At 37.6% G+C, this 25635-nt stretch overlaps 1 protein-coding gene across 4 annotated transcripts in view; it reads right to left on the minus strand.

The window, feature by feature from the left end:
• Positions 1–25635, minus strand: part of LOC148672876 (5-hydroxytryptamine receptor 4) — a 97110-nt gene that overhangs the window by 64521 nt on the left and 6954 nt on the right. For all 4 annotated transcript variants that reach the window (XM_088628832.1, XM_088628831.1, XM_088628834.1 and 1 more), the window contains exons 2-5: positions 16857–16947; positions 16212–16352; positions 5979–6179; positions 1578–1731 (exon numbers count right to left, since the gene is read on the minus strand). In XM_088628832.1, coding sequence (XP_088484958.1) covers positions 1578–1731; positions 5979–6179; positions 16212–16352; positions 16857–16885 — 525 coding nt within the window. In that variant the 5' untranslated portion in view covers positions 16886–16947. The remainder of the gene's footprint in view (positions 1–1577; positions 1732–5978; positions 6180–16211; positions 16353–16856; positions 16948–25635) is intronic.

Here is a 25635-nt window from a genome sequence, read left to right on the forward strand (position 1 = left end):
TCTCATATCTGCTATTTGTTTCATCGAGCAACAGGATATTACAAAAAGTATATAAAAAGAAGACGAGGTAGTGGGTAGCAAAATTTTGTGCTTGGATTTTGGAACAGGTAGACACTTTTCCTTTGGACCGTGTGAGAATAAATTATCCACAAAACTCATTTTGAGTTTGCCCACAGGAAAAACAAGGGTGACATTTTTAGGATTGTCCAGATGTGGTGTTACATTCTATATTTTATAATGTGAAAGATCTATGAGGATCTGCTAAACTTTGAACATTATTTCTACTCCTCTGTTTTGTATTTTATGTTTGGTCAAGTAGTTTGTGTCCACTCAAAGAAATATAGGTCTCTCCATACAGAGATCAAGATTAAATTTAGGATTACCTCTCAGATATTGTAGTTTAGATTTTGACACCAAATGTATTATAGTATTGTAAATAATTTTAATAATCACTCACAATGATTTAGCATCCATTAAGAACTTTATTTAAATCACAGAACACATGACATGTCCATTCTCCTATTCTCCTATTTTCCAGAATCATGATCTTCTTAAAGAAAATCTTTCCACATTGAAACAAATGGACTAACAGATATTTGTGATGAGGGTGGCCTTTGGTCCCAAGGTGAGCAATTCAGTTGTGCTGTAGCTCATTTTAAAGGTCAGGTTCAGAAAGCTGTTCAGTAAAACATCTGCCATTTGCAGTTTTAAAAGCATGTGTTTTTAACCACTGGTTGACCACTGAGTGCTCACTGTGCCTACAATGAGGTCATGACACACTTCTGCAGAGGCAGCTTGCAGGCTTTGCAATAATAAGTCACAGACTGTGGATTACCTCTAAACTGCAAATTGTTATCTTCACTCTCTTCATGCTCCCAAAATCTCAGTATCACACTTCTGTTGACATGGGAAGTCTTTGAGAACGGCCACTCTGTATTAAATGAGCTATTCTCCACATTACAGTTCTATATTGCCTACTGTCTGCTATGTGAGAAATGCTGTCTTTATTTGTGATCTTTGTGAAAATTAGGCCTCTTGTCCTTTACACACACAGTGCAGCACAATGTATTAAGTTTACTAAACATTATTTATTATTGGGGTTGGTAAGAGATGTGACAGTATGCAAAATACTAAAATATACCCATAAGTATATAAAATTAAGGGGTCAATATAGGGGCAACTCAGTTGACTTGTTCACACTTGGTCACAATTGGAAACTAAAAAGGATTTCACTTAGGAAGGCGATATTACTTATTTACACAAAGTATTTTGGGTGTCTGTCTTCCTAGCCATGTGATTGAGGCACAAGCTCTGGGTTTCTTCAAAAAAGATTGCATGATGTTTTAGATTCACTGAAGTACCAAACTACCAAGATGGAATTAATGTCAACAGCTTCATAAATACATTTTTATTCTTATTATTGTACTGATACTCATATTTCAAAATTAGGCTGCTAGGCAATGCATGTTTTTTTGCTAAGGAGTAATACCTTCAGACTGATGGGCACAGTTGAGTAATCATATGCTTGCAGACTGAATGATATGTTGCACTGTTGCACAGAGTCTCTTTTTACTTACAATTTTCTCAATTCCAATAGCATTCCAGCTCTGCATGATTGGGAGGAAGGAGATAAAGAAAGAAATAACCCAGCAGCCTCCCAGCATAAGAGCTACTCGCAGAGGGGTCATCTTATTCCTGTACACCAATGGCTGACAGCAAATAGCATAGTATCTAAAAGACAAGAAAAAATTGAATGCCAGTTTAAGAACATTTCCTGGTACATACAGTATATTCAGTTTTTTAAACTTATTTGAGTACAATGTTTATTCACAATCAAAAGGCTATCTTCTAAAGAACAACCAGCCCTGACTGAATTCCAGATTCTGGTGTAGCAATTGAATACTAAATCTGCAGCCATCTTCATAATCATTGATGAAAAGTCAAAATGTATCACTTTAAATGCGACTGACCTAACACATATATCCGATATTCGATTAATGGCATAAACAATCACTGTGAAACAATTTCCACCTTGGTCATATATGAAGTATCATATCAAACGTCCCTGAGTGCTACTTAACACCCCTGGTAAAGTATGCTTCATTGCAAGGGTTTGCAACATTGCAACAATAAGCACCTATGCCCTGTGATCATGTGTTTTTATAGCTAGCCTCACCAGATAATGACTCAATTATGGTAGGAGACCATTTTTAAATGTCTTCATAGAACAAAAATTAATTTCCTCAGTGGAACATCAGTGGAAGGTCCCACAGACTTATTCCTGTAAAGCAGGCATCTCAAACTTCAGAACTAGGTTAAAATGTACAGTGGTGTGAAAAAGTGTTTGCCCCCTTCCTGATTTCTTATTTGTTTGCATGTTTGTCACACTGAAATGTTTCAGATCATCAAACAAATTGAAATATTAGACAAAGATAACACAAGTAAACACAAAATGCAGTTTTTAAATGAAGGTTTTTATTAAAAAAATCCAAACCTACATGGCCCTGTGTGAAAAAGTGATTGCCCCCTAAACCTAATAACTGGTTGGGCCACCCTTAGCAGCAACAACTGCAATCAAGCGTTTGCGATAACTGGCAATGAGTCTTTTACAGCGCTGTGGAGGAATTTTGGCCCACTCATCTTTGCAGAATTGTTGTAATTCAGCCACAATGGAGGGTTTTCGAGCCTTAACCGCTTTTTTAAGGTCATGCCACAACATCTCAATCGGATTCAGGTCAGGACTTTGACTAGGCCACTCCAAAGTCTTCATTTTGTTTTTCTTAAGCCATTCAGAGGTGGACTTGCTGGTGTGTTTTGGATCATTGTCCTGCTGCAGAACCCAAGTGCGCTTCAGCTTGAGGTCACGAACAGATGGCCGGACATTCTCCTTCAGGATTTTTCGGTAGACAGCAGAATTCATGGTTCCATTTACCACAGCAAGTCTTCCAGGTCCTGAAGCAGCAAAACTGAGACAAGCCTTTATGTTGCTCAGCAGTGGTTTTCATCTTTGAACTCTGCCATGCAGGCCATTTTTGCCCAGTCTCTTTCTTATGGTGGAGTCATGAACACTGACCTTAACTGAGGCAAGTGAAGCCTGCAGTTCTTTTGATGTTGTTGTGGGGTTTTTTGTGACCTCTTGGATGAGTCATCGCTGCGCTCTTGGGGTAATTTTGGTCGGCCGGCCATTCCTGGGAAGGTTCACCACTGTTCCATGTTTTCGCCATTTGTGGATAATGGCTCTCACTGTGGTTCGCTGGAGTCCCAAAGCTTTAGAAATGACTTTATAACCTTTTCCAGACTGATAAATCTCAATTACTCTGTTTCTCATTTGTTCCTGAATTTCTTTGGATCGCAGCATGATGTCTAGCTTTTGAGGATCTTTTGGTCTACTTCACTTTGCCAGGCAGGTCCTATTTAAGTGATTTCTTGATTGAGAACAGGTGTGGCAGTAATCAGGCCTGGGTGTGGCTAGAGAAATTGAACTCAGCTTTCCAAAGATGTGATAAACCACAGTTGATTTATGTTTTAACAGGGGGGGCAATCACTTTTTCACACAGGGCCATGTAGGTTTGGATTTTTTTTCCCCTTAATAATAAAAACCTTCATTTAAAAAATGCATTTTGTGTTTACTTGTGTTATGTTTGTCTAATATTTCAATTTGTTTGATGATCTGAAACATTTCAGTGTGACAAACATGCAACAAAATAAAAAATCAGGAAGGGGGCAAACACTTTTTCACACCACTGTAAGTGCTTCTGTTTTATTGTTGTACCTGAACCCCTCAATTATTTGTCTTAATTTACTCATTTAGAATTATATATATGATTTAAATATGGTGTTTTGTAGATGATGAATCTGAATTTAAAAAACTTCAGGAAACATTTTGATGACTACTTGCAAGGGATTCAGTTACTTCATTTTCTCACACAGCAAACAAAAGCTCAGGTAGAAAACAAAATCATAAAGGCACAGAGACCTTCAGAAAACTGTTGGATATCCCCACTCTAAGGCTTAACATCAGCAAAGAGACAAACACTTTGCAATCAAATTCTCACCAAGTAGGCTGATTATGGGACTCATGTCACTGTAGTACAAAGTATAGAGCACAGAAGTCACATAGAAAAGTTAAAAAAGAGACATTGTCCAGCACTAAGAAGTCATTCTTCCTGCCAAAACTGCTCCAGTTCTGACAAGTTCATGGTTGACGGACAGAAATCATCAAATCGCGTTATATATTTTCTGTTTGCTTGGGCTACTGTGACTGGGCAACTCAACAATATTCACTCTTGTCTTGAAAGACCACTTCAGTGTGGTTGTGGACTTGTGTTTCAGGTCATTGTCCTACTGAAGTGTGAATTTTGGACCCAGTTTTAGTTTCTTGTTTTCTTTTAGAATTTGGTTGTTCTTTGGAACTTTCATTCTCTCTTTCTTCCTGACCAGCTTCCCAGTCCCTGTTGATGAGCAGCATCCCCACCACCATGTTGCTACCACTGTGCTTGGAGGATGTGCAGTGTTGGTCTTGTACAAGATCTAGCAGTTTTAATTTATAGCAAAAAGCCCCATTTTTGTCTCGTCTGGCCATAAAGCCTTCTGGGACACAACTGCAATATATCTCATGTGAGATTTAAGATTAGTCTCTTTTAGTAAATGCTTCTTTCCTACCCCTCATCTATACAGGCCAGCTTAGTGTAGGAAGCAGAATATGGCGTATTTACTGTATAAACATTGACTCCCATGTCATGTCATGGTTGACTTTGCAGTGAAATTCCTATCTCACTGTACTGAAAGAGATAAGTAATCTACTAATTTTTAGCATTGTACAATAAGTTTGAAATAGATTATGTAGATTCGAAATACAAGGTCCTGTTTGCAAGTTCAGACAAATGCAATGTTTTCAGGTAGTGCTTAATAAAAGAAAATATTAATAGACATATCATAAGGAACTGGATTGTGCAAACTACTCATATCAATAAAAATATCACATACTGTAGTAACTGTGTGTTGGAAAGATTTTCTTTGATTACTTAATGTGGATTGTGATATTATTAACATAATATTTAGTATTAATATTCTAATATACTGTATATAGTAATATATAACATTTCGTTTTCCTGGAGTCCAGTCATTTGTTACCCCTTTAAAAGCAGACAAAAGCTCATAAGTGTTAGAATTAACAATCTGATTTACACAATATTAAATTTAGAGATGCTGCATCAATGAAATATTAATAAAACAGTCATGCATCCTAAACTGAGATCATGGACAAGTCTCCTTTTCAAAGTGCTGAAACACAGGAGAATATTAAAACTCCAAAATAATAAATACCTGAAAGCACTGCAAAAGATTACACTTTCAGATTGTTTCGTATTTTGCTAAAATGTATCTTTACATTTAGCTCTGAAAATATCGGCATTTCAGATACAGTGCTTTTCACAATTCTATTCACATACTAATTCACTTTCTTAAGATTGATTACAGAACTGTACTCTTTCTAAAAAAAGAAAGACGTCTTTCAGAGGTTTACCGAATGGTGACTTTTCCTTGTGAACAGCTATGCTAAAGACTCCAATGGAGTTTACACAATAGATGACACTTATCATGTCTGCAAATATAACTGTGTTGGTTTATTTCACTCTGCTAATGAGGCCTTTAATATGTTTTCATGATGAGTCAAAAATGAGGAGGCATATAAGGTTTTGAGTTGCATTTTAGGGGTTATGAAACTGACCTAGTATGCCACCCTAATATGAAACTGGTATGTGGCATGCATGTCTGGGTGTGGATTCTTGTCCGTTATCTACAGTGGCACTTCTTTTCCGTTCTTTAAACTGCCATAAAATATCTCTTGACAAAAACAAGAAAACTTTAAGAACAACCTATCTATGGGTGTGTGTCGGTCACCGATCTACCTCAAGAAACCAGGAGTAAATTGCTTGGTTTACTCTACCAGGCCAGGTCTCAACCATTCCTTTTCTCACCTGTCTAGAGCAATGCAACACAAGTGCAATATGGATGCAGTGGTCAGCATGACATCCAGCGATGTTCGGACCAGGCAGAAGGTTTCTCCATACTCCCAGTAGCCCTTGGATAATTCTATTGCAGCAAAGGGCATGACAACCACTGCCACCAGGAGATCAGCAAATGCCAGTGACACAATGAAATAGTTTGTCTTCTTTTTTCTAAAAAAGAGGGAAAAAAATAAATACAGCAAATCTGCCACTGTCATTCACCAGCTTTTTACCTCTTTTGGTCTGAGCTTTAAATGGCATTTGATCTTCTATCTCTCACATAACTTTTAGCCCACTCCACAAATATTACCCCACTGTATCATCCTAAGAGAAGATTAATAATTGTGAACTTTCTTAGAATTTCTTTGATTTCTCTAAGTGTGAAGGGATTTAAAATATTATTAGTTAACAGTGGGTTCAGATTCAAAGCTCAATTAATTTATTGTACGAAGAACTAAGTTAAAGGGAGAAACCAAATGCCTTCAATGGAAGTTTAAGGGGGTGCCACATGACCAAGATTAAAATCGGAAAGGTGGCATGTGTAATTATGGATAAGCTACTAACAGCGATAAATTACACATGTTGCTGATTTAAGCCAACAGCAAAAAAAACAACAACCTTTTTTTATGTAAAGAATTAGACCAACTCTTCACCCAAGAAAGTGCAGTTCCACCTGTTTTATACACAACAGCCATTATGTGACCCTGACCCTACTGCGCAGCATGATCTGGAGAATTGAGGAAGTCTTTCACCAGTTTACCTTAAGGCTAGTTTTTAAAAGGACAGACTAATAGAGACCAGAATGGATTCAGTCAGGATTAACAACCCTACTCTCACGAGCAGTGTAAGTAAAAGTCGAGAACAGAGGTAATCAAGACCTTAGTTTAACATCTCATCCAAAAAATAGCACTTACTGAAAAACAATGTACCAGTGATCATAATGTGGATTGTGTTTTTGACATTCTGGTCCAGAGGGAAGAGTACCACCTACTGGTCAACCAATACCACTTGCAACAGCATTCTGGATGTCCTTGGACTCCCAACCAACTCTGAATAGGCTCTTGTTTAAGTTCTGAGATTTGACAAGATCAGGCTACAAGGTGGATCTGCTGCTGTCATAGGCACATGGAGATATTATCACATGGCAATTTGGGTCATTATCTTACTAAAATTTGTATTTTGCCCTCATAGTCAATGTTAAACAAATGTTTAAATTTAAATCCATTCCTATGAAGAGCTCTTTTGTTCATCAACCCTCTCTATACATACCAGAAAGCAACAAACTCGGTAGTAGTTTAAATTAAATAAAGTATTTTAAACAAAGATTCACATTAAACAATTTCCTTTGAATGTGTGTTGAAAGCAAAAGTCAGATAACAATCAATGATGAGATGAATCAAAAAAGTACTGAAATATTAATTCTAAATGTCTAAGCAAGGAGGGGTGAGGCTTTAAAATTGAGAACAATGCTCAAGTATATTTTAAAAACAGGCAAAACGAAAACAGATTCTTTCACGGTTATTAACATGAGTTAAAAAATACATGAAAAAAATCTTATGATCAGTTCTAGCAGTTCAAAGATCTGCCTTTTTTGCTGCTTGGAAGCCCGTATGTTGAGTGATCTGTACCTTTCTCAATGCATATTTCATTCCAAGTTACAAGCCTTTTTGATTAAAAACATCTTTATTTACTGTATTACATTTTGGATCACAAAACATCCAACTAGTGCAACTGTAAAGCAAAAGAAAGTGTTCCAGAGCTTCAGATTCTAAAATTACTGGCACAAGATTTGGACACTATGCTTCAATGTTTGGCAGTCATTTATTAAATCTGAACAGCACACTACATTTGGTACATAGACATACCAAATGAGCAGAACAAAGCTTGTGGAAGATTGTTTGATTTGCATATTTAGTTTGTTTACTTAATAAATTGGGAACCTTTAAATCTTACTAACAATTTAAATTTGGAGTCAGTTTCATTGATAGTGGTTAACCTTGTTCTGTGGCCATTATGGGATTGGATTATAGTGGGATAGCAGCTGTAAAACTGTGAAATGTTTAAGAGAGAATAATTATTTAAGTCAGGAATCTCTAGTGCAGGTCCTGGAGCCCACTACTCTAGTTAGTTTCACCCTGAATCAACAGTTTATTGCAGATTAGGAACATTTGTAAAATAAGATAGTAACATGCAGATTTTCAATTAGGAAATTAATTTGTTAAATTAAGGAAACTTTCTGTCATTGAAAGTTGAAGACTCTTGTCCTTAATGTTCATTAAATTGCTTAATTTGAAATAAAGTATATGTGTAACTTATTATCGTCTTTAGAAACTGATTGGACACCTTATATAATTATTTTAATATGTGAAACATTTTAACACACACCTCAGAAGTCAGCACTTATTGTAACTATTTTATACATTTACTGTAGAGAAGAAAACAAAGAGTAATCATTTTTCTTGAGCACATTTATGTACATAAAATCAGGCAAAAATGACAGAACAAAACGATTCCCTCCTACAACTACTGTATATTTCATGACTGCTTCTTCTATTGATAACTTTGAGAACAGCATACTCTTCTAGTTTGAGTTTCTCTTCTATGCTCTTATATAATGTTATATAATGATAAAGAGGACACCTTGTGACTGACAACCCAAAGAAACAGCACATGAATGTCCATTTATTCCTATGTTTCCAGGAAAGCCTCTTATATCTACTGAGGGTCCCTGCAAAACCACAGCCTACTCCAGAAGCACAAGTTATGACACAAGACTATACTGCTGGATCTGACAACTGCAGGACACACAAACAGGGACAATCAGGAGACACAATCTGAGGTAATCTAACACACACACACACAGATGGACACAAGGAGAACGTGGGTGAACAGAGTAGGTGCCTTGGGCTGGAAACAAGTACCAGAGCTGTGACAGAATAGCACTGCCAGGCTGCTCTGTTACCTTCTAAATGGATGTGTCCAGTAACAGTACTGCTAACAGTACTATCACAATCAGCCATACAGTACAATGCTCCTTAAGATATATTCACATGTTCATAATCATGAGCAGGGATCCCAAAACTGTGATTACCAGAACATCTGGAATAATTATTAGCTGGACATCTAAAATAATTAAAGGGTATTTTCATTATCTTAATGGGTTTTCAATACATTTCCAGACAAGAGCTCAGGGAGAGACAGGTCTTGAGATGTGAAAGGGGAACTTTGTAAATGTCAAATATTTTTCCTCTGCAAATGGTTTGATAGAATGTGATCCATTAAGAAAGATGAAATGATGAAATGATCTAATGATGAAAGTGATAAGAAAAATGTGAATCTGTTTTTCAAGAAATCTTTCAAGAACCTATTCTGGCAAGCAACGAGTGCAAGGTGGGATACACCCTGGATGGAATGCCACTCAATCACAGGGCACACACAGACACACAAACTCACACCAGGACCAGTTTTTTCCAGAAGCCAATGAACCTACTGGTATGTTTTTAGACTATGTGAGGAAGCCAGAGCACCCGGTGAAAACCCATGCAAATATAGAGAGAACATACAAACTCCACACAGATAGCACCCCAGGTCCAAAACTCAAACCATGGCTTCAGCACTGAAAGTCAGCAATGCTAACCACTGCAGCACTGTGCGCCCCTGTTATACTGTACATACCTTTTCATAGCATTTCAGAGGTGCTCTGAGGGAATGTGACGTTATCAGTCTAATCTGATGGGAAAAGTTCCATTAAGTGGAAGCATATCTATTAAAAAAGAATGTTCTCCATCATGTAATGCGAGCACATTGAAACAGTTCTCACACATGTTTGCTAATGTACAGTGCTTTACTTACTGAATGGTCTTAAATACCATAACAGGAGAAAATGGGAATTTAACAGCAAGAAATATCCCTTATCAAAATCTATCTTAAATTTCAAATGACCGGTCTCTTTTCAGCTGGCTATGTAAATCCAGGTGTGACATCAAGATGATACAGCTCTGGAGCAGTGTTTTGTGTCAATCTACTCACACCAGCAGCGCTGACACTTTAATGGAGTGAGGGGTTGCACATATACAATAAAAAAGCTACAAATACTGTAAATTGGAAACTGCAAACATGTGGGAGCTCTTGTATCCCAGATATAGCAAATTAAGTAAGAAGCTTTGCAAAAACGTGAGGTTGTTACCTTTCCTTTATTGTGATAACAAACGTGTGCTATCAGTAATCATGATGCAAACCATATGGTAACAGAAAATACACATCAACATACAAAATGTAGCCATGGTCTATGAGGTAGTTTTAAGTACCCTGGACACAGTAGCTGGCCTACTTCACATTTCAGGGGGAATGAAACCAAACCACAGGTAACATATTACCTTCACTTTCTAATCTGTAACAGCTGTGCACAAATTATCTGAAATAATCTAAATAATTACTTCCTTACTGCACACACTTGTAAGAATGAATGCATTGTGTTGAATTAATCAATTGATCACTCATTCATATTGTATATCAACTCTGTATCACTAAATATGGGTTTCACTCTGAAAGTCCTAGTTTTTATTTTTATGGGAAACCACATGCTTACATGCTGCTCCACATGGAGAAGTGTCACTCCAAAACAGAAGAAAAAAAACATTGGTTTTATGTACTTTTGAGCTCTAATACTATTACATTGTACAAATGCCCAGGAGCCATGCTGAAAAAAATGAAAAATGGAAATTGAAACTTGCAGAAGATCTTGCCAAACAGATGACTCAATTTTTACAGAAAAATGTTTACTGAAACCACTAGCTCCTTTATAAGTAACAACCCTCTCACTCATTTTATTTCATTTTTAACTACATGAATTACATAAACATCATCAGTGTGATTAATATTGTAATACAAGGACATAATGCAGAAAATATATAGTGGTGCTATTGAATACAGCATGCCCAAGAAAAGAGTATTGAATTATTATTATTATTCTTAGTCTTATTATATACAGATCCAGTTTTCTTTTAATATTGCGCAGTAGCTGTAGTAATGCTGTTCAGCTACCTTTGACTGGATGTTCCATGACTACAACGCTATGGCTAGCTACAGTATGTGTTTACAGCACATTAATAAACCTGCACATTAATAGCCAGCATTGTAACTACAGTATCTCTTTAGCCTAATGCCAAGGGCTGTGGGGAAGCTGTGCTAACTGCCATGATACAATGTTGCAAACAAAACATTTACTATGCAATTAATTTTCACAGATGTATCACATCTGTGAAATTTATGACTTGTAAAACTGCGCACTGCTGTACACATTTTTCTGGTCAAGGATAAAAGAAACATAGTACTGTAAATATCACTTTTAACTTAACCTGTGACTACACAGATTTACTAAATATATTTTAAACACCTAGTGGCTGATACTGGATTATACATAACTGGGTCTTTCTGAGTCAGATGTACTAAGGACTAAATTCCAATTTTCAATACTTGTGTTTCAAGGTTTTCTACCTTCTCAAATGAAAAACAGGTCGAACTCTGACTTTAATATGATCTTTTTCTGTACTTCATCTTACTTCAATTAATACTAGTGCTATCCACACTACAGTACAATACTATATTAAGCCACATATTGTCTTTATTTATTTTTTTTGTTTATCAGCAATGTATGTTAGGGTGTTCTCTTCTTTCTGTAATGTGATATTTTGGAAACAACTAGTTTGATAATTTATTGGGGAAATCTATTGATGTCATTCTGAGAGTAGTTTAGTCAAATCCTAATTAAGGCAGAGAGGAGGCATTGGGGAGGTATTGGGGTAAGTATTGACATACAGTAACTCACTTGGATGAAATAAACAACAGGGCCTTGAAGCCTGGTCTATTAGAACCACTGCTGCAATAAAGGATGAGCCCTGGAGTCTATCAAAGGCAAACATTTGTTTAAACATACTTTATATTTATACATACTGTAGGCAGATTAGGATTTGACCTCCTCAACTTTTGTTTTAAACCCCATTAAGGGGAGAGTTTCTGTTCTTCATCTTGACACCTGCTGGGCACCAGATATTTTTGACCCATTTGAGTCTCCTATCTTCTAACAAAAGCATGAAATTGGCTTATTTAATGGGTTATTTAGGTCTGGGTGTGCATGTGATAATACCAATTGTAGAGTACATGTGGTCCAAAGGAGGGTTTTATCTTCATATACACACTTTCTCTTTCTTTATATAACATCCCTGTTTAATCCTACAACATTATTCCAGAGGTCACATTTACAGGGGTAATAAGAGACACCAATAAAATAGTTTCTTTCTATCACTTACGCATGTTCCTACAGATACCAGATAAAAGAAGAAGTGCATTTACACTTACAGGCACTGAAATACAAAGGGCTGCATGGTAACAACCCAGCAGGAGCAAACATTTGGCATTAAAGGACTATGTATATCACTTCTGCTTTTCTACCCATTTATACTTCTACCAATAGAAACTATTTCTAACATAAGCTTCTTAACTATAATTTGTTCTTTTTTATGTATCCTGAGAAAACATCTGCAGGTACTGTTACATGTCCTTCATAATTACAAACCCAACCTGGTTTGTGGACCTCAACTGTAGCTCAATTACTGTAGCGCTTTAAAAAAGACAGAAGACAAAAAGGAAGACATACAGACAACAAGCATCTCTAAATTAATCAGCAGCTTCTCTGATTGTGTACCTGGTGTACTGGACCACAGCTATGCTTGGTGCCACCTCCTCTTATCAGTGCAATCAATGGGAAGTGTGTAGTTTTTCAGTTTTAGTCTCAGCTTAAAAAATGGATGCAGTATCTTGAGATACGAGCTCTATATTTTTCTGCTGTTATTAAGGCCTGTTATGATTACAAAAAACATATACACTACAAATACTTGTAGTGGGCATATGTTAGACGTCCACAAAAAAGCACACCCCAAATGTGTACACAATGTTTTGTACCAATTTGAAATAACCTCTAAAAGTTTGGATGTGAAGATTTACGCTATGCAATGATCATCATTACTTATTATATTTTCTTTCTTAAAATTAATAAATCAAATTTTCCTCTGAAATATCAACAGTCACGTTTGTGTTTGGAAAGTGGTAAATAAAGCAGCCAAATTTTGGATAACACCATTAGTTCCATTTCATTTACAGTGTTTTGGTTAAAATATTATTTTTAAGATTTTGCTTTTGGTAATAAACATGGAGGCAGATCTGTTTATCTTCTGAGATGTTGTGAATCATCCAGTCCTGCTTTTATTGTCAGAACAGGTGGATTTCAGTGGTTTTATGTCCAAAAACCTTGAAGCTCAAACCTAGTATGGATATTTTACCAGGACAAAATGTGGTGAAGCTGGAGAATTTCTGCATGGAGAAGAGAATATTACCATCTTTCTGAAGAACCAGAGCCTACAGTAAGCTTATAAGTAGCATCTTCTCAAAGTTTTTAAAGCCAAACAAAGCTGTACAAAATATGGATTTCTGGTTTGAGGATAAATTCAGGCATTATATATTTAGAAATATAGGTCTGAATATTTACAATACAGTACTTATAAGACATTTGTTCAGAAAGAAATAAAATACATGAGTTTTTCTTTGCTAAATCACACTTTATGATGTGTATATGGATAAATCTGTACCTCAATATACAAATTTATTTAACTCACAGTTTGCAAAAATAACCTCCTCTGATTGTTGCAGTTCCTTTGGGTTCAGCAAGTGTACGCTATGATTTGTATGCTAATGGGATTCTTCACACTGTATAAATCACTCCACAGTACTACATTCTAAATTCTGTAACTGCCAGTTTGTTTTCATAGCAGCAAAATTCCAGATTGTATCAAGTGGCAGATATTCCATTTGATAAATTCCAATTTCTATGCAAATGTAATTTATAATGTGGCAGGACTAAATAATGCTGCCAATGTCCTCCCTTTTCTAATAGATAGATGCTATATCCAGTACAGGTCTTGGGGCTGCCGATGCCTACCCTGGCAAGCAACATGCGCAAGATGGGGTACAGTCCATCGCTGGGCACACACAAGACACAAGCACAGACATGCACACATTCACACCAGGGCCAGTATATTTCCCAGAAACCATTTAACCTACTAGTATGTGTTTGAACTGTAGGGGGAAACTGGAGAACCTGGAGAAAACCCACATAAACATGGGGATAACATACAAACTCCAGACAGAAAACATCCCAGGAATTGAACTCAGGCCACAGTACTGAGAATTATTAAATTGTTAAAAGAATGCTAAAAACTACAGTACATCAATGTGCCACCCGACAGATATTTCAGATTTTATATTCATTAGTTAATTGCAGCCATAGTATATGTAAATGGCTATGGGCATTGTGGTTTCCATAAAATATATCACTTCTGTGGTGGTTATCCCCACCCTTGCTATTATGTACTTCAAGGAAATCACATGACCTGACATGGTTCATAGCTGCCATTTACCACAGTCTCTCTCTGTTGATTTCCATTTCTACAGCCTCATAAAAATAGTAGTCAAGAAATGCAACATTGTCACTCAACAGTTACGTTATTGTAGGCCACTTTGGTTATAGGCTTAAATGGATCACCCAGGTCAAGTGAATGTTCTTCTGCTATTATGGACCATAACCTTTATATAATGATGGAAAAAAGAACCGCAACATTTTCTGGAATAAGAATACTATAGGTATAACTTATGTACTTTCACAAAACATTGTCAATTTGTTTAAAGCCCTCTGACCAGCAAAACAGCTTTACAGTGAGGCATTGCAACTTGCCAATCACATGGAAGCTCGTTAGGTGCACCTTTGCCCAACAATGTCCAGGTGGAACAATGCCTGATCAGATCACCTTTAAAAAAGCCTTAATTCAAAGCTTATGTCACTGCAAGAAAAAGGCCACACTTTTCTGTGCATTCCATAATGCCTCGAATGTCACCAGAAGCAAGGGAGAGGGCCATTGGCCTGCTGCAGGCAGGCATGTCATGTGCCAGTGTTGCCAGACACTATGGAGTAAGCCGCTCCACTGTGTCCCAACTGCAGAGAAGGTTTCAGCAGACTGGCAGCACAGATGACCGTCCAAGATCCGGTTGCCCTCGAGTGACCACACCAGAGCAGGACCAACACATCAGATTGGTCCATCTAAGAGATCGTTTCAGATCTGCCACACGTACTGCTGCTGAAACTGCTGACAGACACAATGCCTGCATCAGTGACAGGACAGTGAGTCTCCATGCTGCTGGCCTTAGAGCACGGTGACCTGTCAGAGGTCCTCTGTTTACACCTCTTAGATATCACACCCAACTGGCTTGGGCCAGCCAGAGTTTGTGATGGAGACTTCACCAGTGGCATCAGGTCCTCTTCACGGATGAGTCACTCTTCAGCCTGTTCCACGCAAATGTGAGGACCAGACTGATTTTTTCCATCAGTATATATACTCTGACTTGAGGCCCAGTTTTAATTTTCTAACTCTCTTCATCTTTAGTGATGGTGACTGCAGCTGTCAGTTAAAATGAATCATGATAATGCAGCAGTGGCGGGCAGTGTGGCTTAGCGGTTAGTGTTCTGTAATTGTAGGGTTGTCAGACCACTTTCTGGGTGGAACACTACAGCTGTACCTACAGTATACAGTATGTAAGTACTTCACCCACATTCCCATATGTTCCCATAAGAAAAATAGCTGCATATCTGGATTCAAATATAGGTATTAAAACCTATTATAAAAACCTCAGCTAAATTAAATTTTAATTAGTAATACTAATAGAGCACAATCAATGCAGCGCTAAATATGTGCTCAGAATTTTACACAATTTACAAACATAATATCAAAAAACAGAATATCAAAATGGTAAGATTCTAGTCTAGGTACAAATATAGCAAGAAATGGATGAGATAAACTCAATCACCATGGTAACACTGTGTATCAAAAGGAACAGATTAAAATGAATAAGCATAGATATGCACACAAAGTCATCCCTGTGTGGAAGAAATAAAAACAGGAATGCTAAGAAGAAGGGCCAAAATTTAAAAACTAAAGAGGAAAAAAATGCAACTTAAATCTGTAGAGGCAGAAACTCGCACTCATCCATTAGTATACAGCAGGAAACAGTCTGTTACCCCGACACATGAAAGATGAAAACCAGCCTGGAATTACTGGATAGTCCCAGCTCCCCAGGCTGCTCTGGTAAATCCCTTACCTCAGCTGTCTGTCTTTGCAGAGTGCCACCATGACAAGGAGGTTACCAAGGACAGTCATGATTATGATGAAAGCCAGGAAGATGGTGAGAATAATCCTCTCTGCTGGGCTTAATTCTGCATTTACCTCTCCATTTCTTGAACTGGGGAGAATTCAAAAATAAAGCCAGAATATCACCGAAAGATAAACTACTGTACTGGCCAGGCAAGCCCTGATATTGTAACACACTTTCACTATAGTGTTTCTTTTACATTCCCTGTAATCTCAGTGGTTTTAAAAATGAATTCACTGTTTACCACTTTCATGAATATTTAGTATAATACATCATGACATTATTATACTCTAGTGAAGTAAACTGTAGCAAAATCATGGTAACACCATTGTAAGGCAGTAGTGAAATTAATATAATATAAAATGTAGAAGAAAATTCTTGTGGTTTACAAGTGCCATGCAAATTTATTACAGAGACTTTATTACCAAAGTTCTTGTTCACATGCCCTATTATAGTATTTTATTTTTTCACTTTGGTTGTTTCTTTTAATTATTTTGTACTAGCTATTCAAATATTGTGCAGGCCAAGCTGGAATTAAAAGGAAGGCTAGTCAAACGCGTCTGTCAGACAAAGCCGTATAACACATTACTGTACATGTCTGTTAGGTTCAGCTCTGTGGCCATCACTGGTCATCTGCATGGGTTTCAGTTGATGGGACGCCTCTGCAGAAGAAACCACAGTCTCCCTGTAAGCAAAATAATATATTCATTTAATTAAGGCAGATATAGCTTTTTTCTGTTATAGTTTACTGTAGTTCCTCACTGTTAATTCTAGTGGAAGAAAGCTATTGTTGTTATTATTGCCATCATGCATACGATGCAGTATAGTATAGCTTTTAAAAATGTATTGACAGAGGTCAAGCAATGTATGTAGTAGTAATAATAATAGTACAGTATATTAAAAAAGCATTATCTTCTGTCTCCTACAGTTTTGATGACTCTGACCATAGACTCTGCAAGTGTTGTGTACTGTATACTGTAAAAAGGATTTGGAGCATCCCCAAGCGAGTTTTAGGAACATTTATCAATCCAGCATCTACAAAACAGGCACCAAAAGAGAAGTTCTCTTTTGTGTCTTTTTTGTCGTACAAACAAAAAGCATTTTGTTTAGTTAAACCCCGTCAAGGTCTGAAAATCAGAATGTTGCAGAAAAAAGCTAATGCCATCTGTTCTTTTTATTTGGCTTTTTAATTTCTGTGTGTGCAGTGATGTGTGTTGTGAGTTATTCCCTGTTGCTGTGTCAGTATAAAAATGGTGTACCGAGTTCTTCATGTGGTAAAAAAACTTTTAAAAAACACTTCTTAACCATGATAACAAGGGAGTGAAACAAAAGGAATTAGGTGAAAGCAAATGGATTTGGAAATGTTTTAGATGTCATTTATTAGCGGAACAAGTAACAATGGGAATATTCTGAGGAACAAGAGCAATTGACAATGGCATGTTACCTACAGTAGTTTGAATGTGTTTGCCGATGACAAACATTGGGATGGGAGCCCTCAATGGAATTCCATGCTGCAGCTCTAAGCAGGGTTGGTTGACTTTTAACAAAATGAGAATTTCCAAACTAATATATGATCACTAGTGACACTATGCTGTAGGAGATGCCATACTAACTGGTCATTAACGAACACTATTTGTGTTCAAGGATGTAACCCCAGTCCCCTGGATAACTTTCACATGGGGTTAGTCTGGTCTTCGTAAGGTTGCTATGTAGTGGGGCTGCTAGAGAATACTGCTAAAGCATGTTGTGAATCATCCAGGCATGAAAAGTGCTATATACTGTACGTGTAAGAAATTAGCTATATCAGCTATATATTTGTTTTCCAGCAAAATTCAATATTATTTTTATAATTCATAGCTTTTAGAGTCCAACTGTTTTCATTTTTTATGTCTATCATTTAGAGGGCGTCATTTTCCTTTTTACAAATATTTAAAAAATGTCATAATTAGTGTAAATGTTGGTGCATTTTGGTGTACCAAGATTTATTATCTTAATAGATTTAGTGGTTGACAATTTTAGCTCTGATTTTAACTCCACATGAACCTTTCCTTACTTCTGCGTCTTGATGCTCCTTAAAACCTATGATAGCCAACAGTGAAATACCTTTCACTTTTCAGGTCCCTAAGCAAACAGAGCCTGTCTCATTTTTTCATTCCAGTCACTGGGTTAATAGAACTGCATGAACTGCTTGTTTGACATGGCTTTGTGTTGATGAAAATCTCTATTTCTAAACTTGACTTAACAGGCTGATAAGACACGGTTAAGTGACCACTGCTGCAATGTGGTCTTTTTGTACCCTTTCAACTATAAATAGTAGCACCAAGCTGGGTAAATCTTACCTGATGCCTGGGAGCAATGCACATATTTCAATGTGGAATGCTCTGAGTTACCACAGAGTAAATAAGAGGAAAGTACTTAGTATTTACCCAGCTGCAGGTTGGTCCTTCCTCATAGCAATGGTAACTGAGTAGCCTGTTTTTACTAAGCTTGTTTTTACTAAATACTAAATCAACTGAACATCAAGTTAATTTTAATAGTTTGTTTTTTCTTTTGGTTTTGATATGATGGCTCCACTAGGCAGTGCAGTTCGCAGTTCTGAACCCTTAACAATACCAAACACGAGTCCGGCCTTGTAGGCCTTGTAAAACCTGCAACCTGGTTTTACATTAGACTATGTTGTGCTGCATGTTGGATAAAAAAGGAAATAAATCACCCCCCAACCCCCCCTCCAAATTTGAGGTCATGCTTCTCTTCCCCCCAAAGAAATTAATCTAACCCTTCATGTGCCTTGGTGTGGTGTTCACAAGTGATTTCAAGTGGAAGTGTGAGGTCAGCTGGAAAACGTCTGCAGAGCTGTGGTCTGGGATGAAGATCATTGCTTACAGGGAAATTTATGTTCCCATCCAAACCTACAGTCATGAACTGTAAGTAGCTACAGGATGGGAAAGATCTTGAGTACAAGCACCAAGAAAAAAGATTTCTTCTTAGGAATGTTCTTCTTACTCTCTATAACAGAGTAAGTGGTTTGGCTTGCCAGGTAAGGCTCGGAGAAAAATTGCTACTCTGATGGATTGAGAGGAGCCAGTTGAGGCAAGGAAGAGTAACTGTTGCAAAGCAAAAAGATGTTTTTTTCTCCTTCCTTGAAAGCCACCCTCTCTCAGACAAGCAGCTTGAAAATACATGGATGAATGGATGAATAAAGTGTGTGGGTAAACTTGCAGCTCATTTCCTCCCTCAAGGGTGTCTAACTTGCAATAAAGGAAGTTGTTGGTATTGTAATCAAAAACAATTGTGCTGGAGGTGACTTTGCAATTCAACATACGCATTACAGAAACATGCTAGGACAAAATAGGTTAGGAAAAGCCAAAAATAAGAAACTATGGGATATCAGGTGGAAAATAAAGCAGATTATTATTCGGTCTTCACCTATATTTGCATCTACATAAACCAGTGGTGGAACCTCAAATCTCTTTTCACCAGGAATGACAACACACAAGATTAAAGTGTCATGAAAGGATTATTGAGATAAATTTTGGCTTAATCCACTTGGCTGAGGGTGACCTCCCGGCCATAGGACAAGGAGGCCAGGATCCCCAGAAGAATTAAGCGGGACCTCAAACCACCAATGCAGAATTCTGAAAGCATGGAGGAGGTGAGAAGAACTCGTGGTGTGAACTGTGGGTTATCGCAGACGTTGGATAGGAGCTGGGGGAGTGTTTGTTTCGGGTTACTGTATCTAAAGAAGGAAGACTTACAATAAAGGATGCAGCCTTGAGTTGGAAGAAACATCCACAATAGCTCGGATTTGCCAGAACTTTGTAGACGGGAAAGGATATCACCGGTATAATTAAATTGACTAAAAATGGCAATGTTATATAATTGGATAAGGGCCCAAGTTTTCAATTGTGCCCTCAGAAGCAGCAACGGAAATGGAGACTCCTTCGCTTTATTAGTACCGTGAATAGAATCACAGGAAGAGAGGTAAACGACAAAGCCTTGGCCTTCTATAACCATTGAATTTGATAAGAGTCTTCTGGGCAAACTGAGTGAGTGTGTAGTGCTGAGGCGTGTAAACCTGTTAACGTGTAACCTCTTGGTATCCGAGGCAGATTTTAGTATAAGGTACTAACTGCTTGGATTCTTACAGACTTTGGGACAGGACTGAAAGTGCTGTTGACCACTCAATGAATCCATGTGGGCACTGTGGAAAACAAAAACTCCCATTGGGAGAAAATAAACCTCTGGGGGTCCCGGCCCAAATGGGTGCCCTCCCTCCAGGCAGCTAATCGTTTTATCTGTGGCAGATGTGGCTTGGAAAGTGAAGAGAGAGCAGAACTGGAGCTGAGAAGTTGGCATCAGTAGCAGCGCAGAATGAGAGGAATGAACCCAGGGCCAAATTGGACACCGGGGATAGAGACACGAATGAGTCAGAGACACGAGAAGTAGGACTTACCTTAACAAATATCAAGCTCTAGTAGCAGCAGAAGTGGACACCGGGAATCAAGACACAACGAGACGAGGACACGAGACATAAGGGCAGAGTTGGACACCAGGCACAGAAACACGAATGAGACAGGGACAGGAGACACAGGACGACTGCTGACTGTAGCGGAGGTAGGATGCCAGACAGACCCAGGGCCGAGGAGATGGCCTCAGTAGCAGCGGAGATGGGAGAAATGAACCCAGGGCTGAATTGAATGCCGGGGATAGGGACACAAGATGCAGTTAAATGCGTAGGAGAAAAGTGAGAATTAAAGTGCATGGAGGAAGAACAGAGGGGGCTGGAGATTCAGAGGGGGTGAGTTTAGATGTGATGATAAGGAAAACAAATACAGATCGCTGAAAGAAGAAACACGGGGAGATTACAGAATGGGTGGTCATGGAATTGGAGTGATGGTCGCTCAGAGGTTCCGTCCAGCTGTGAGCTGAGCAGAAGCATGCTGAAGAGGCATGGTTATTTATTACTCTCTCCGAAGTTCAAAGCTTTTTTTTTGCTTTACGCTTTTTGCTTTGCTTTGTATTAAACAGGTTTGTGGGAAGCAGGGGGAAATTGCGTATTAGTTGCACCTTTCTCTTCCCTGCTGGTGGCTGGAACCGTGGTCCACGCATAGGGAATGAATGCGACTAACGTTAGTAGTGCGGGTGGCAAATATGAAATAAGCAGCCTTTTTTTCAAATCCAGAGCACAGGTCTATGAACGTACTGGGAGGTTCAGCAGGTCGGCTGCAATGGCAGATAACGATCAGATGACGTCATCGGGAGATGTGGAAGTTTACTGGGAGCGCAGGATACGTTAAGTATATCTTTGATAGGAAAATGAGTAAAGTAATATCCCTAGATGTACGTCCTGAACGAAAGCTGTTTAAACATAGTTTGGTGACGTTGTGCTACTGTCCGTCTGATAACGGGAGGAAAGGTTTTGAATTCGAGATTTGTAAACGTGGCGGCGAATGTGTGTTTGCTGAGAGCCGCCCATTTAAATAAATAAACAGAAGTAACTGGATAGTCGAACGCTAGGCATTTCGAAAGGACGGGTTGAAGCTGACAGATGTTGAAAAGTGACAAAGAGTCTGATGAATGGCTAGCTGGTACGCGGAGAAAGAGAAAATCTGCGGTTTCTGGCTGAGATCAACTGTGCATTGGAGCAGCAAACGGGAATATTGATTGTGTTGATCTCGTACGTATTTATAGCGTTTTGGGAGAGGAATGGATGTCAGGAGCGGTTGCTAATTTCTGATAGCTGAGTCTGATTGAACTTGGTTGTTGTCCTCCCTCGTGAACTTTTGTTATAAATTCCAACAATGTTTCCTGACAAAACAAAACATAAACTCACATAAAACATCTCTTAAAGAAAACTGTAAACAAATTACACGCCATTGCACTCTCAATGGAGTAGCAAACATTTTCATGCTCAGGCCTGAATGTTCATGAGGTTGATAAAAACAGAAAATGCCTGTGATTAATACTGTAAGTATGTCTCCCATAATATTGACATTCACATCACATTCTGATAAATGTTCCACTAGACCAAAGATTGAATAATAATGATTTACCCAATATTATAATTTACCCAATAATACCCAAAGAATGCAAATGCTGTAAATGTGTGGGCTATAAAGTGTTTGTTAATGTAGATTAAAGTGTTAAACAAAATAAAAGTCAAGGATGATTTTGAAGTGGAAAATGCAGAGTTTAGACACAAAATAGAAGAAACAGGTGCCTCCTTGTGGATTATTTCTTTTTCAAAGCATTTATTGAAATCCATATGTGTGTTTATTTCAGAACACAGTTTGAAAATTTGGACAGTAGCTCTTCAAAATTAAGTGTAACATTATGGTATCCCAGCTACTGTATAACAGACAGCATGTAAGTAAAGTCTACAATTATATCTTTTTAGGGCTAAACTATTGACAAACTTTAAATAAATTACAAAATATTCAAGTCCTTTTTTATAAGATAACACTTGGGACCAAAGAAGAGACCTTGTTTCTCTTTACTTTCTGTATCACTATTGCACAGCAGTGTACATCTCCATCAACAAAATAAATAATGCAAAACAACTTGTTCATACAAAGAGAAGAGATATATGGTTTTGGAGACATAACACATATGAAATGTAAATTTATTGTGAACTGGTGGAGCAAGATTTTCGGAGATTGAATTTGCCTATCTATGGATGAATCATTTTATCACACTGTGTGCAGAAACTCAGGCTTTTCATATTCAAATCACAAATTGGCCCTTTATCTGTGTGTTTCTATTACACAACAGCAACACAGGAATATTACATTCAGCAAAACTGTGAGCAGTCATGATACACTTTCAAAGTTTTCCTTCTTGACCTTATCCACACACCCTAAACCATCACGGAAGGCAGGAATATCACTGTATATCAATATCACTAGTTGATACTGAGAGAGGCAAAGAAAAGTTGCACAGAAAATATAAAAGCCAAAATAACACAGTGTAATTTTTTCTACTTATCATAAACTTATCAACTTTATACTGTTAGTTGTGATGCCATTTCAATACCTGGTCAATACTGTTTCTCAGTACCCCATGTTCCTACCTTTTTGAAAGGAAACCACAAACTGCAGTCTTGTTTATCAAACCCTACGTTAAAAACACATGCAGGAAGTTGATTTATTTTTTGTTGGTAACTAAATGCCAACTTGCAGATATTGTACTTCTGTGTTAAATAGTAACATAACTTTACAAGTGTGCTGTTTACGTGTTTATTTTGTGTCTATATTTAGACAGAACCACTGGTGTTGGAAAATGTCAGGCCAAATCAATGACATTCATCCACACAAATTCCAGCTGAGCACTGTGACACGACTCAGCAGTTGGAGTTCTGCAGCTCAGCCATGACCGATTATTTCTATGTCAAAATAAGATGTGAACTATTCAACTTTTAGAAACAAGAAGAGTGAAGGTCCACACTTAAAAGAAAAAGAGTTTTAGGTGTGAAACTTTCTTCAGGTGAGGAGTAGAAGGCTCCACAGCTGAGATACTTTAATTTTCTCCTTACTGCTTCCTTTTCAGTTATTAACCTTTACGTGTTCCTTTAGAGATCTTACACTGACGCGGCTCCCCATTGTAACCTGTTCCATTGTTAGATCAATGGACTGCATGACTGTCCAATAAAACTCCACTACATGTACAAGCCAATGCATTAGAAACATACTTCAAGAGAAAACTAAATGTATATTTTAAACAAGATAAACAAGGGGAATACAAAACTAAAAAATCCATATTTTTAATAAGTTGCAGCTCACAACATACAGCATAGAGTGTTATTAAATTTATTAAATAGGATGGATGGACTGTATTGTGTATTTAGTGTTCTTGCTGAATGCCTAAGATGAAATCTGGACAAATAAGCCAATTAAACCTGTTCAAGAAAACATCAAATTAGAAGCACAGCCTGACTCAGACCTCTATTTTGTGGTATTTAATAGCACTTCATCTCAGTACTTTACATTAAAATTATTTTAATGTTTCTTTTGTTCCTTACTTGTGTTTGAGATAAATATATTTTGGGACCTGCCTAATTCAAGTGGAGTAGTGTAAAAGGTTACACATTCTTTGCAAATCAGTTCTCACTCTAATCTACAAAATGTGCAACTCTTCCAACAATGTCTATAACAAATGCAATGCTGTGGTTCTCCTGGAGAGAGTATGAGTGTGACACATGTTGCTAGATCCATAAATCTGGATCTTGGAAGCAGCCACTGTGTTGACAGCTGCAATGAGTTCCAACGCCTTGCTCTGTGCTCATCCTACTATGTGCAAAGACATTTTCCTATCATCTGTACAGAACTGGAAGCCAGGACTTATTTACATTTTCTCAATATACAGTATTTATAGAGCTCAAAGGCCCTAACAAAATCTGTTCAATTGATTTTTTCTAGACTACAAAGGAGAAATCCCTGAAAATCAAACTCTTCATTGTAGGGGAAAGCACATTCAGCATAAACATATAACAGAACATCACAAGCTGGACTTAAAACTTGAAGCTGACTCACTAAAAAAACTACAGCAGTTAGGTTTTGGGCTGGGATACACTATTGTTTTGCTCAGCCTCAGTTTGATAGACAATACCTGATTTCCACTGCTGGCACAGATGGGTTGCTCTGATCTAGAAATGTTTCCACTTAGACAAAAAAATCATCCAGCAGTGGAAATACCTCTTTTTATGACCTGGTGGTTAAATGGTGAAAAGAAGCAATGGGCATCCGCAGTGCATTTCTTTGACACTTTTAATGCTTTTACACCATTAGTCCTAGGTGTGGTAATGATGCTCGACTGAAAGTAGTTCATGCTTTCATAGCATGGTAATTCCAAGGTAAGGTTTAAAACTGATTAAGTGTTCACGTTCATAACTGCAAAGGTTTTAAAAGAAAGAGGTCAGTACTTTAGTACTGATACTATATCCTACATTTCTACAGAACCTTCCATAACCAGTATAGGGATACTTTTGGATGTAATGCACAGAAAAGCCTTTCTATCTGTATGTTTGTCTATTTTATGACTTCCTCCTCCTGTTCTTATAAAGCAATCAAAATAAGCTCTTGATGCATTACGCCTTCACTATAGCAACAGCTTACAAAGAACAAAAAATATCTGAACAAGTCAACTGCTGCTGAATAACACTTCAAATGTAACTAAAAAAAGAGCACAAAAAAGAAAGAGTCAATAAATTCGACATTTAACCTGTACTGTGTTAGTTTTGCACTGTATATTTTATAACTAGACATTTTCGTCATTGCTACGTTGATACCAATCAATTGCTGAATCCCTTATGAAAGATTCAGATATTATTAAATATTCACAATACCTTTGTAGGCTAATGTTTCCTCTTCATGTTTCA

This window comes from Lepisosteus platostomus, chromosome 4, assembly GCF_059453375.1.
Source record: "Lepisosteus platostomus isolate fLepPlt1 chromosome 4, fLepPlt1.hap1, whole genome shotgun sequence".
NCBI classification, from domain to species: Eukaryota; Metazoa; Chordata; class Actinopteri; order Semionotiformes; family Lepisosteidae; genus Lepisosteus; species Lepisosteus platostomus.